Source organism: Suncus etruscus, chromosome 4, assembly GCF_024139225.1.
Source record: "Suncus etruscus isolate mSunEtr1 chromosome 4, mSunEtr1.pri.cur, whole genome shotgun sequence".
Lineage (NCBI taxonomy): Eukaryota > Metazoa > Chordata > Mammalia > Eulipotyphla > Soricidae > Suncus > Suncus etruscus.
This window is the reverse complement of record NC_064851.1, coordinates 82,164,093-82,176,339: the sequence shown is the minus strand read 5'-3', so window position 1 is coordinate 82,176,339 and position 12,247 is coordinate 82,164,093. Positions and strand designations below refer to the sequence as shown.

General features: G+C 40.1%; 1 protein-coding gene across 1 annotated transcript in view; it reads left to right on the top strand.

Annotated features, from left to right (window-relative positions):
- The window catches only part of LAMA4 (laminin subunit alpha 4), a 161,831-nt gene that overhangs the window by 45,497 nt on the left and 104,087 nt on the right, over positions 1-12,247 (top strand). Inside the window, exon 3 of the mRNA XM_049771231.1 lies at positions 5,182-5,306. Coding sequence (XP_049627188.1) covers positions 5,182-5,306 — 125 coding nt within the window. The remainder of the gene's footprint in view (positions 1-5,181; positions 5,307-12,247) is intronic.

Below are 12,247 nucleotides of genomic sequence, written 5' to 3'. Positions count from 1 at the left end.
TGGCAGGATTCGAACCACCAATCTTCTGCATGCAAGGCAAACACCTTACCTCTATGCTATCTCTCTGGCCCCTGTTCTTCTACTTCCTATTAATTTTATTTGCCTGTTTCTTTTGCAAGATTGTGTCAAGAATAACAACAAGTCTTAGTGGCAACACATTAGTACATTATGAAGATATAGATTTAATCCAGATTTGTTAAGGTAATGCTATAGGACTGAATAACTAAATAAGTGAGTTAAGTACAAAAATCTTAAATTTAATCACTTATGAGCCTCAATTAAGGTTTAGGCCTAAATCTGATTAACTGGAAAGCCATGCTTCCTTTGTGAAGTATTTCCATCTAGATCCTTGATTCTTGAAACATGGACTAAACCAGTAACACAGGAAATACTTATAAGCTTATCAGAAATATACTTAGGCCTCATTCCACATGTTCTCAATCAGAACCTACCTTTCCACAAGATCCCCAAAGTATTTGTGTGAGTAACACTTCAAACTTTTTTTTTTAAGTTTTTGGAATACACCTGGGGATATTCTGTGGTAATCCTGACTCTGCACTCAGAAATCATTTCTGAAAAGCTTGGGGTACCATATGGGATATTGGGGGGTCAAAGCCAGGTTGGCCACATGCAGGGCAAGCACCCCACTCTCTGTCCTATCCTACCTCCTTCTCAAACATTTTGATCAAAAGCTCTTACCTAAGAGCTTTGGTTTATATGGATTATATTTCATCCATATTTAAATTGAAATATTTTAATGTTAATAGATCTGTATTAATTTATTTGAAAGTAATAATCCCATTTACATTAAAATGGATAAGTAATAAATTTTGTAAACTATTAACATATTTTATTAGTTAAAAGTAATTTGTGTGCTTGAGTAGGCAGTTGCATCTCAAAGTTGTTTCTCTATCAATTAGCATTGATAGGTCACGTCACATACCAAATTTTTCGTACCTTAAGAAGCACTTTTTCCCCCAAAAGTGGGTCTTATGGAGCAAATGCCCCCTGGAGCTGAAGCCTGAGTGCAGGGGAGGAGCTCATCTAAAAACTATGTGCATCTTAGAGTCAGGTGCATTTTATAGAGTGAAAAATACAGTAAACTCCATCTTAACACTCTCATGAAAAATCAGAGTACAAAAGATAATGAAATCTTGGTATTCCTATTAAAATAATTTATACCTCCCTAGATCCACCTTGATAAACACAGGCTAGTCAACTGGAGTACAGTGTTATATAAAGTATATGACAAAGCATGTGAAAAATAACCTGATTCTTTTAGGCCTTTTTTCCTTCATTTTGCTAATGCTCTAGCCAAATCAATGAGAGACAGCAGCTGTTATTGAGGAGACACAGTCAGTGCGTAAATGTGCTTTCCTACTTATTTGACTACAGTTTATTTTACCCATCAGAGATTCAAGTTGCTTTTGTCATTTTTAAATGGGATCATTCATTAAAAAATGAATACTTGACCCAGAAAGAGAAAATAGGGGCTAAGCCACTTGCCTGAATGCATTTGACTCCAGTTTGGGCCCCCAGGTACCTCCAGGAGTGATCCCTGAGCTTAGAGCAAGGAGTATTTAAATGAATCAAAATTATTTAATTGAAACAAAATTAATTAAAGGGGACTAGGAGACACTAGTCAGTTAGGGCACATGTCTAGCATACACCCAGTTTAATTTCCAGCATCAGATAGTTCCCTGAACATCACTTGATGCAACCCTGGCTGCCATGTGAATTAAGGAAACAAGACAAATATTAGAAAGACAGCATGAGGGTCAGGGGGCTGACTGCCTCATGGACAGAGAGCCCCAACTCTCCTATCCATAAGACATTTATTATTTATTATTATCCGTAGGATATTTATTATTTAGCAGTATCAGTCATAAAAAGAAGCAGGTTACAAACAGACCCTCTATTACTGCTCACTAACCTAAGGGGTCTTTACATTCACATAAAGGTATGTAATGTATGAAGGAGATTTAAGGTATAATTTCTGAGGATTGTCTTTCCTTTGGGGAAGGGTAATAGACATGAAACTGTGCTTAGGCTTCAGCCTCAGAGCTTTCTCTGGTGGGCATCAGCTGGCAGATAACTTTCCTTAGGGGCCTAATCAGCTACATTATCTGTACCATTCCTCATATTTCCTGACCTCTAAAGGTTTGGGGTTTTTCTATAATGTAACTTCCCCCTGTGCATGGCAGCCCCTAGCCCTGTCAGGGTGGACCAAGTCCCCACAGGATCACAAGGCTAGAGCAGCATCACATTCTCTGTCCTTTGTATTGAACTGTTTGCCTGGTTGACTAAGAATTGCTGGTGGGGAAGCCTCCTAAGCACTGTTTGGGAGTCCCACCCAATTTAATAAAAAAATTATTTATAAGCAATACACCTATTTATTGTTTGTTTCATTTCTGCTTTTTAAATGGTAGAAATCTTAAGGTAAGCTGACATTTTCATCCAAAGTTAAAAAGAAAAAAAGAACAAAAAGAATACATTCAGACCAACCACTTAACACATAGGGGACAGAAAGTGACTTGTACTAGGTCAACCTACTAGAAAATGAAATAACAAGAGATCCTTCATCCCTGCCTCCAGCTTTCTCATTGTTTATTCCCAAGAAAGTACAACAATGCCTTTTAGGAACTTCCACAGACCATTAATAGTAACTTCAGGCATGAAGAACAACTTAACATCTTACAATGGTTCTGTTTTTTTCTGCACAGATGGACTTCATCTGTCCAACAGACTCGAACAAAATTTGACCTTGTCTATATCCAGCACTGCCAGATTGCTAATGAAGGTATAGATTCCTGTTAGCTAGACATACCTCATTGGCTTTCTCCAGAGATGAGAGATTGCCATCAATTTGGATTTGGCTTTTGGTAAACGTTAATTTTTTGTTATTTGCACCAGATACAAATTCATCCTTTTTCAGTTTTCCCTACATTTCTTTCCCAACAAATAACTACTAAAGTATGACTTGAAGCAAGACACATTGAATAGGAAGGGATTGTGCAAACAGCCTGCTATCAGTTCATCATAGGCTATTCAGTTTCTCATTGACCTGTCAGACACTCTCAGTTAGCCCCTATCTTTTATTATGCTAGCATCATTCTAATCAGGAGCTAAGGTGAATTAACAAATGTTCAAAGAGAGTTCAATCTATATAGCTTGTTGGTTTCACCCCCTTTTGACTAATGTGGTATACTTAACCTGATGTTACAACTAGTCATAAAATAATCTGATGCCTTCGAAATATATAATCTTATGACTTTTTAGGAATCCTCCCAAGAAGTACTCAGTGGGTAATTTGCCCATACACTGGCCAATCAAGTTGGAAGATTCGATACTGGGCAGTTCTTGGGTGGGGAGGTATCCTTGTTCCATACCCAATTGTGGGAGTGATATGGCATGCTCTGTTGGGAATCAAACTCAGGTTCCTAACCACTGACTTATCGACTGGCTCTATCTTATAATTCTTTGAAAAGAGGTTTTTTTCTGACACATAAGAAGCAGTATAATTTAGGAATTATATACCTCACAGATGAAGAAAACTACATTACATGCTCTGGTTATAAATTAAACTATCAGGACCTAGAGAGATAACTCAATAGACATAACCCTGTTTTGCATGCAAGAAGACTTGGTTCAGTCCCCAGCACCACATAGTTTCCCATAATATTGCAGAGAGTGCTCCAAAGAGTGAGGAGTAGACTCTGAGTACTGCCAGGTGTGCATCCCATTCAAAAGGCAAGAAACTTGAGCAATAACTTCAGAAAAGATAAAGAAATTCCAGATAATTTTACTCATATAGGAGAAATAAGGAAACAAAGCAAGAGGAGACAAAATTATAATAAACAAACCTTCAGATTTTGACTGCAGAACTTATTACCAGAGATATAGAAAGGGGGGGTAAATTCAATATCCGTGATAAGGGGCGTTGGTATTTGGGTGGTAGTTTTGATGTAGTTATCTATATTCAAAGATGTGTGAGCCTGTACTACTAAAACATATGGCACTATAAACCAATACTATCATTTTAAAAAAGAAAGAAATGACTCCATCCCCTGGACAAGGAGCCACTGAGCCCTATAGTTCAGAGTGTTGAAAGTCAGTGTAGAGGAGGAGGTGGTGAGGCTGGAGCAGATAATAGTAGTATCATGTGAATAGTGAGAGGAAAGAAGAAACAGGAAGAAGGCACTCCTGGAGGTTTGAAAGCCAGGTACAGACACTAAATGAAAAACCTGGCATCGAGACAAAAGAACCAACCTGTTTTATGCTTTCTTCCAGTTATTCCTATTACATATGAAAACATGGTATTTCCTATTTGTTATATATCACTATGTAAGATGCAAGTCTATTAGTAGAATTTTTTTTAAAGCAAGGTAGTTTTTAATTGAAATTTACTTAGAAAGTTGTGAGGGGAGAGACAGAGAGAAAGTACATGTTCAAAGTATAACCAGGCTTAAAGAATAACCCTGTAGAATATTCTTTTGATGGAAGGGTAGAGGGGGGTTGTTACCAAGCAGTTAAAGGAACCACTCCTGATGATGTGAGTTAACCAGGGCAAGATGGATGAATGATCAGACCTGACAATGTGGTATTATTTAGGTCCAGCAGGGCTACAGAAATAGAGATGTTCAAGAAGACTTTATAATATGAGGAATAATATTCACACAATCAAGGCTTATAACCCAAATCCTTGAACTATCTATCTTTCCTGCTCCATATAGAGAATGCTTATTATCTGACTTCTATTCTGTTTATGCTTCAATCTGTCATATTTTATTCTTCTAAGCACAATAGTTCTTAAGTTTCTCCTATTGTCATGAGTGAGCACTGGAGAGCTTTTATTTCCTCTATTTCATATTCATGTCAACTTGGTAAGATAATGCCTCTAGAATAATCGGAGTTTTATCATTCTGTTTACCATTTTGAATCAAAATCAGTAACTGATAATCATTTCTGCACACATTCAAAAGAGAGAAATCCCAGTCTACATCTCACACACACACACACACACACACACACATCCATGATGAAGTCAGCTGCCATTGTCTACATTTCCTTGCACTGAATGAGAACAAGGTGGCACTTTTGCACTGACTAGTACATTAAACACCACCGTTTCCATATTTACTGTCTAAAACATTTGTGAATTTTCTTTCTTTGACACAAAAGGACTGCAAGCAGAATACAACAGGAGAACACTGTGAAAAATGTCTCGATGGCTTTATTGGAGATTCCATCAATGGTGTGCCCCATATCTGCCAGCCATGCCCGTGTCCACTGCCCCATTTGGCCAAGTAAGTCCTGAAGAAAGGTGGTCTCTTCTGCTGCTATTCCTCTATTTTTTCTCCTATATAGAAATCTAATTCAGGTTTTTCCACAATAAAAACTGAGTACCCAATATTACATGAAACAGAAAATGATATATGAAAGGTTTCTAATCTGCACACAGGGAAGTTTAAGCACTTGCCATATACAGAATGACACTGTTACCCAAATAATCTGGGTGTGTGTTTCTAATCTGCAAACATGGAAGTTTAAGAAGAATATACAGAATGACACTGTTACCCAAATAATCTGGGTGTATCATAGGGTCAGTGAATCCCAAGTTTTTAAAGTAGGCTTAGTTGCATCTTTTATGGTACTTCTTGACTTAGCAATATCACAACTGAGTGTAACAATATACTGGTTATAACCTAATTGTTTCTTCTGACTCACTGAGGAGAAATTTTTCTAAATGTAGCCAAACAGACTTTTGATCAATATTAAAACAGATACACAAATGCTTTAGTCCATCACCTCATAGAAGACTTTCATGAATACCTCTGTTTTGATCTGAGAGAAAGAATAACCATACTACAAACTGGAAAGTCAGAAGCTACAAAAAACCTACAAATTCAGTAGACAAGTATAGCTCATCATTTTATTGATTTTAACATGACAAAAGATGAATTGAAGTGATATTTATGGTTTTGTTTTCTAGATATCAGTTTAGTTATGGTTTGGTTTTCCAGATATCAGCCAATTCTCTCATATCATTTAGTTATCCAACAATTCAATTGATGAGTCCATTGATAGCTTAATTCTGATAGTAGCTACCTGGACTTAATACAGATTCCACAGGACTGAGATTCAAGGACTCTATCTTGCTTTAGACATCAACCCAAATGTAAATTCCCAGGTTATTCATATTTCTGCCCAGCTAGCTATACATTCAGGGGTTCTCTAAACATCCCCTCAGATTTAATACTTTTCTAGAGTAGTTAACAGAATTCAGAAAAGTACTATCAATTAGTCTTAATATAAAAAATTTTGACTCAGGAGTTACCACAGAAAAGATGTGTAGAGTAAGGAAGGAATGAAGTAGGAGATGAAGGGAGTAGAATTACTGTGTACTTGTTCTCTGCAGGCTTCTCTTTCTCAGCAATCAGTGAATATACCAATCTAGAAACTCCCTAACCTTAGGATGTTGTATTGACATGCTATTGCACATGAATGCATAAATCACTGCTGATCATGCTTGATTTCCAACCTCTTTTCTCTCTTTTGAGATTGTGGAAAGGATGGGGTTCAAAGTTCCATCTCTCTAATCAGCTATGGCTGCTTCCTCTCACTGATTAGTCTTTCTTTAAGCTTCCCTTCCTAGGTGCCATTCAAGAGTCTCCTCATTAGCATAAACTCAGATCAGCTTGAATAACAAAAGACATTCTTATCCCTCCCTCAGGAAATTCCCAGGATTTTAGGAAACTGTCAAGAGCCAGAAATGAAAACTAAATACAAATATTTAATTATTAAGCCCGAGTAATAATAAAATGAAATTTGATTCAAATTTCTGTCTGGGCACTGACTAGCTGTGTAATGTCACAGAAGATGCTTCCTCCATTTTTGCCAGAGTCATAGCACAGTAGTTAGGGTGTTTACCTTGCAAGTGGCGGACCCAGATTCAATTCCCAGCGTTCCATATGATTCCCCCACGCCTGCCTGGAGCAATTTCTGAGTGAAGAGCTATGAGTAAACTGCACACTGCTGTGTGTGGCTTAAAAACAAACAGGAGGAAAAAAGATGCTTTCATTTAGAGTACAGAGTCAAAGGACAAGTCTGCATAATTGAAATAAAGCAAAGCAAGACTATATTCCTTCAGTCACAAGACCCAAACTGGCTAGCCAGGGCCACATCCCAGGTGACTCCTCCAAGATCACAAACCAATTTCTAGAGAGAGAGGATGTCAAGCTTCTGATGATTGGCTGTTATCTAGGGTATCTTCCTGTTGCTCCCTTTTGTCTTTTCAAAATATGCTAGCTGGTGTGGCTAGATAAATAAGCAAATAGAAATTTAGGTATGAGAAAGAAAAGCTTACAAAATGGAGTCCCACCTCCCTTGTTCAGAACCCCACACTTTATCCCTGTCTTTCTTACTCTCCATAGAATTTGGGCTCAAGGAAACCAGGTTAACAATTTCATTTACTGATTTCTCTAGCATTTACTGATTCGTTTACTGATACTGTTTTGCATGATCTCAAATGTTTGTTGTTCTTCGTTTATTTTAGGATATCAGTTTTTTACCTTAGGAAATCAAAGTTTGCATCTAAGAATAGGACACTGGATGTGGGAGACTGAGGTTTGTGCCTTACACCTGGAAAAAGGGATGAATAGTGGATGTTGGCTTTATCAAATATACACTATATTTTTTCTAACAATTCTTAAGTTTACTACATGTTTTTGAATGTGATATTTATGCTGTTGATAAATTAAATTAGGCATTTTCTACTTGGAGGCAACTCGTGTTTACTCTTGAACATGCATTACCCTCTCTCACCCCAAACCACTCTCTAAATTTGTTTTAAAACCTATTTTGTTTCAAAAAGAAAAAAGAGATTTTTTTTCAGGGAGGGACTTCAGAGCATAAAAACCGGCTATCCTTTGCAAAAGCTGGCTCCCTGTGTGTGACACCAGGCGGGGAAAATCCGCGAAAGTACACCGGCCCAGTGGGGCTCAGCTGTGAAAGACTGTGAGTGTGACCTGTCTATGTCTGTCTACTGTCCTCTTGCGTGAAACTCTTGCGAGTGGGGCAAAAAGAGCCTCCAGAAACCTCGCTCGCCCAGACGCCATTTTCAGGGAGGGACTTCAGAGCATAAAAGCCGGCTATCCTTTGCAAAAGCTGGCTCCCTGTGTGTGACACCAGGCGGGGAAAATCCGCGAAAGTACACCGGCCCAGTGGGGCTCAGCTGTGAAAGACTGTGAGTGTGACCTGTCTATGTCTGTCTACTGTCCTCTTGCGTGAAACTCTTGCGAGTGGGGCAAAAAGAGCCTCCAGAAACCTCGCTCGCCCAGACGCCATTTTCAGGGAGGGACTTCAGAGCATAAAAACCGGCTATCCTTTGCAAAAGCTGGCTCCCTGTGTGTGACACCAGGCGGGGAAAATCCGCGAAAGTACACCGGCCCAGTGGGGCTCAGCTGTGAAAGACTGTGAGTGTGACCTGTCTATGTCTGTCTACTGTCCTCTTGCGTGAAACTCTTGCGAGTGGGGCAAAAAGAGCCTCCAGAAACCTCGCTCGCCCAGACGCCATTTTCAGGGAGGGACTTCAGAGCATAAAAGCCGGCTATCCTTTGCAAAAGCTGGCTCCCTGTGTGTGACACCAGGCGGGGAAAATCCGCGAAAGTACACCGGCCCAGTGGGGCTCAGCTGTGAAAGACTGTGAGTGTGACCTGTCTATGTCTGTCTACTGTCCTCTTGCGTGAAACTCTTGCGAGTGGGGCAAAAAGAGCCTCCAGAAACCTCGCTCGCCCAGACGCCATTTTCAGGGAGGGACTTCAGAGCATAAAAACCGGCTATCCTTTGCAAAAGCTGGCTCCCTGTGTGTGACACCAGGCGGGGAAAATCCGCGAAAGTACACCGGCCCAGTGGGGCTCAGCTGTGAAAGACTGTGAGTGTGACCTGTCTATGTCTGTCTACTGTCCTCTTGCGTGAAACTCTTGCGAGTGGGGCAAAAAGAGCCTCCAGAAACCTCGCTCGCCCAGACGCCATTTTCAGGGAGGGACTTCAGAGCATAAAAGCCGGCTATCCTTTGCAAAAGCTGGCTCCCTGTGTGTGACACCAGGCGGGGAAAATCCGCGAAAGTACACCGGCCCAGTGGGGCTCAGCTGTGAAAGACTGTGAGTGTGACCTGTCTATGTCTGTCTACTGTCCTCTTGCGTGAAACTCTTGCGAGTGGGGCAAAAAGAACCTCCAGAAACCTCGCTCGCCCAGACGCCATTTTCAGGGAGGGACTTCAGAGCATAAAAACCGGCTATCCTTTGCAAAAGCTGGCTCCCTGTGTGTGACACCAGGCGGGGAAAATCCGCGAAAGTACACCGGCCCAGTGGGGCTCAGCTGTGAAAGACTGTGAGTGTGACCTGTCTATGTCTGTCTACTGTCCTCTTGCGTGAAACTCTTGCGAGTGGGGCAAAAAGAGGCTCAGAGGAGCACGGCTGCTCCGCTTCGCTACGCGGCCGTGCACTCTTTCTAAGGAAAGAACTCCATTGCAACAAGAAGGAAAAATCACACTAAGAACGGCGCTATATCACAGAAGCAAACATTTCTCTCTGGACTGTCTTCTCTGTTACATGCTCGGGCCTAAGATTTGACCCAGTGTGAGGCTTCATCCACGGAGGACTCCCCTCCCTTAGAGGCAAGTCAGCCCATCCAGAAAGGGAGGAGCCAGAGGAGTGTGCTGCCTACATCATATAGACAATGAATACCACTACAACACGTAGAAAAACCCACAATACAAATGTGACAATGGGGAAACAGCGCAGGCCAGCATCAGACATAGAGAATGAAGATGACAATTCTGAGGACCAGATAATGACTGAACAACTAATCAACCTCTCAGATAAGGACTTTAGACTAGCAATATGGAAGGTGCTCAACAGACTCCAAGAAACCATGGATCGAGTTGAACAGAACACTAATAAGAACCAAGAAAATATGAAGGCAGAAATGACAAAACTCCAAACTGAAATAACATGTCAACTAACAGGCCTGAAAAACTCAGTAAACGAAGTGAATGACAAAATGGATAAGCTCTGGGACAGGGTATCAGAAGCTGAGAATAGACTTGGTGCTGTGGAAGATGAGATACATAACAATTCCATACAGCAGGAGAGATTGGACAAAAAACTTAAAGCAAATGAGCAGACAATGGAAAAATTAGTCAAAGAATGGGAACAGACGAAAATAGAAGTCTATGATAAGATCAACAGAAACAACTTAAGAATCATTGGAGTCCCAGAGACCCAGGAAGAAAATTTCCAGGAAGAATCAATGGTCAAGAACATCATTAAAGAGAAACTCCCAGAGCTAAAGAATATATGTGATCAAATCCTGCATGCCCGAAGAGTACCAACCAAAAGAGACCCCAGAAAAACCACCCCAAGACACATCCTAGTCACAATGACAAATCACACAGATAGAGACAGAATTCTGAAAACAGCAAGATCAAAAGGGGAAATCATGTTCAAGCAAGCTTCCCTGAGATTTACAGCAGACCTGTCACCAGAAACGCTCAATGCCAGAAAGCAGTGGTGGGATATTGTGACAAGACTGAATGAAATGAATGCTTCACCCAGAATACTATACCCAGCAAAACTCACTTTCCGGTTTGATGGAAGAATACATGGTTTCACAGACAAAAAACAGCTCAGAAACTTCACAGACACAAAACCAGTCTTAAGAGAAAAACTGAAAGACCTAATCTAAGACAAGACTACCCAAAAGACACACCAAATTTTGAAATAAAGATGGCGTTAAATCCCAGGACAATTCTTTCTCTCAACGTCAATGGACTAAATGCACCAGTTAAGAGACACAGAGTGGCTAAATGGATCAAAAAACTCAATCCAACCTTCTGCTGCCTACAAGAAACGCACCTGAATAGTCAGAACAAACATAGACTCAAAATAAAAGGCTGGAGAAAAGTTATCCAAGCAAACAACACCCATAAAAAAGCTGGAGTGGCCATACTAATATCAGATAATGCAAACTTTATACTCAGGAAGGTTGTAAGGGACAAAGACGGACATTTTATATTAATCAAGGGGTACGTAGAGCAGGAAGAATTCACTCTCCTAAACATATATGCACCGAATGAGGGGCCAGCAAAATATTTAATACAACTCCTGACAAATCTGAAAAATAATATCAACAACAACACAATAATTGTGGGGGACCTAAACACGGCTTTGTCAACACTGGACAGGTCAACCAGACTGAAACCCAACAAGAATATACTAGACCTGAGGAGAGAAATGGAAGAAAGAGGCCTAGTGGATATATATAGGACACTCCATCCCCAGAAACCTGGATACACATTCTTCTCCAATGTACATGGGACATTCTCCAGGATAGACTACATGCTGGCACATAAAACATACCTCCATAAGATCAAGAGGATAGAAATTTTGCAGACTACCTTCGCTGACCACAAGGCTCTGAAATTATTTGTGAACTCCAAAGGGACTCAGAAGAAACACTTTAACACCTGGAAGTTAAACAGCCTCATGCTCAATAACCAGTGGGTCCGAGATGAAATCAAGGAGGAAATAAAAAGGTTCCTGGAAACAAATGACAATAAAGACACAAACTCTCAGAACTTATGGGACACAGCAAAAGCAGTACTGAGAGGAAAATTTATAGCTTTGCAAGCACACATCAGGAAGGAAGAAGGAGCTTACCTGAGTAGCTTAATGACACAGCTAATAGAACTAGAAAATGCTCAACAAAAGGACCCAAGAACAGGAAGACAGAAGGAAATAACAAAGCTGAGAGCAGAAATCAACGAAGTGGAAACTCAAAAAACAATCCGAAAGATCAACGAAAGCAGAAGTTGGTTCTTTGAAAAAATAAACAAGATTGATAGACCACTGGCAAACCTAACAAAGAAAGAGAGAGAGAGAAACTTGATAACTCGTATCAGGAATGAAAAAGGAGAGATCACTACTGATATGACAGAGATTCAAAGGGTAATCAGAAACTACTTTGAAAAACTCTACGCCACTAAAAATGAGAACCTGGAAGAAATGGATAAATTCTTGGACTCTTATAATCTTCCACGGTTGAAGGAAGAGGATGTAGCATATCTAAACACCCCCATCACCATTGATGAAATTAAAACAGTAATCAAATGTCTGCCGAAAAACAAAAGCCCAGGTCCAGATGGATTCACTAATGAATTCTATCAAACTTTCCAAGAGGAACTACT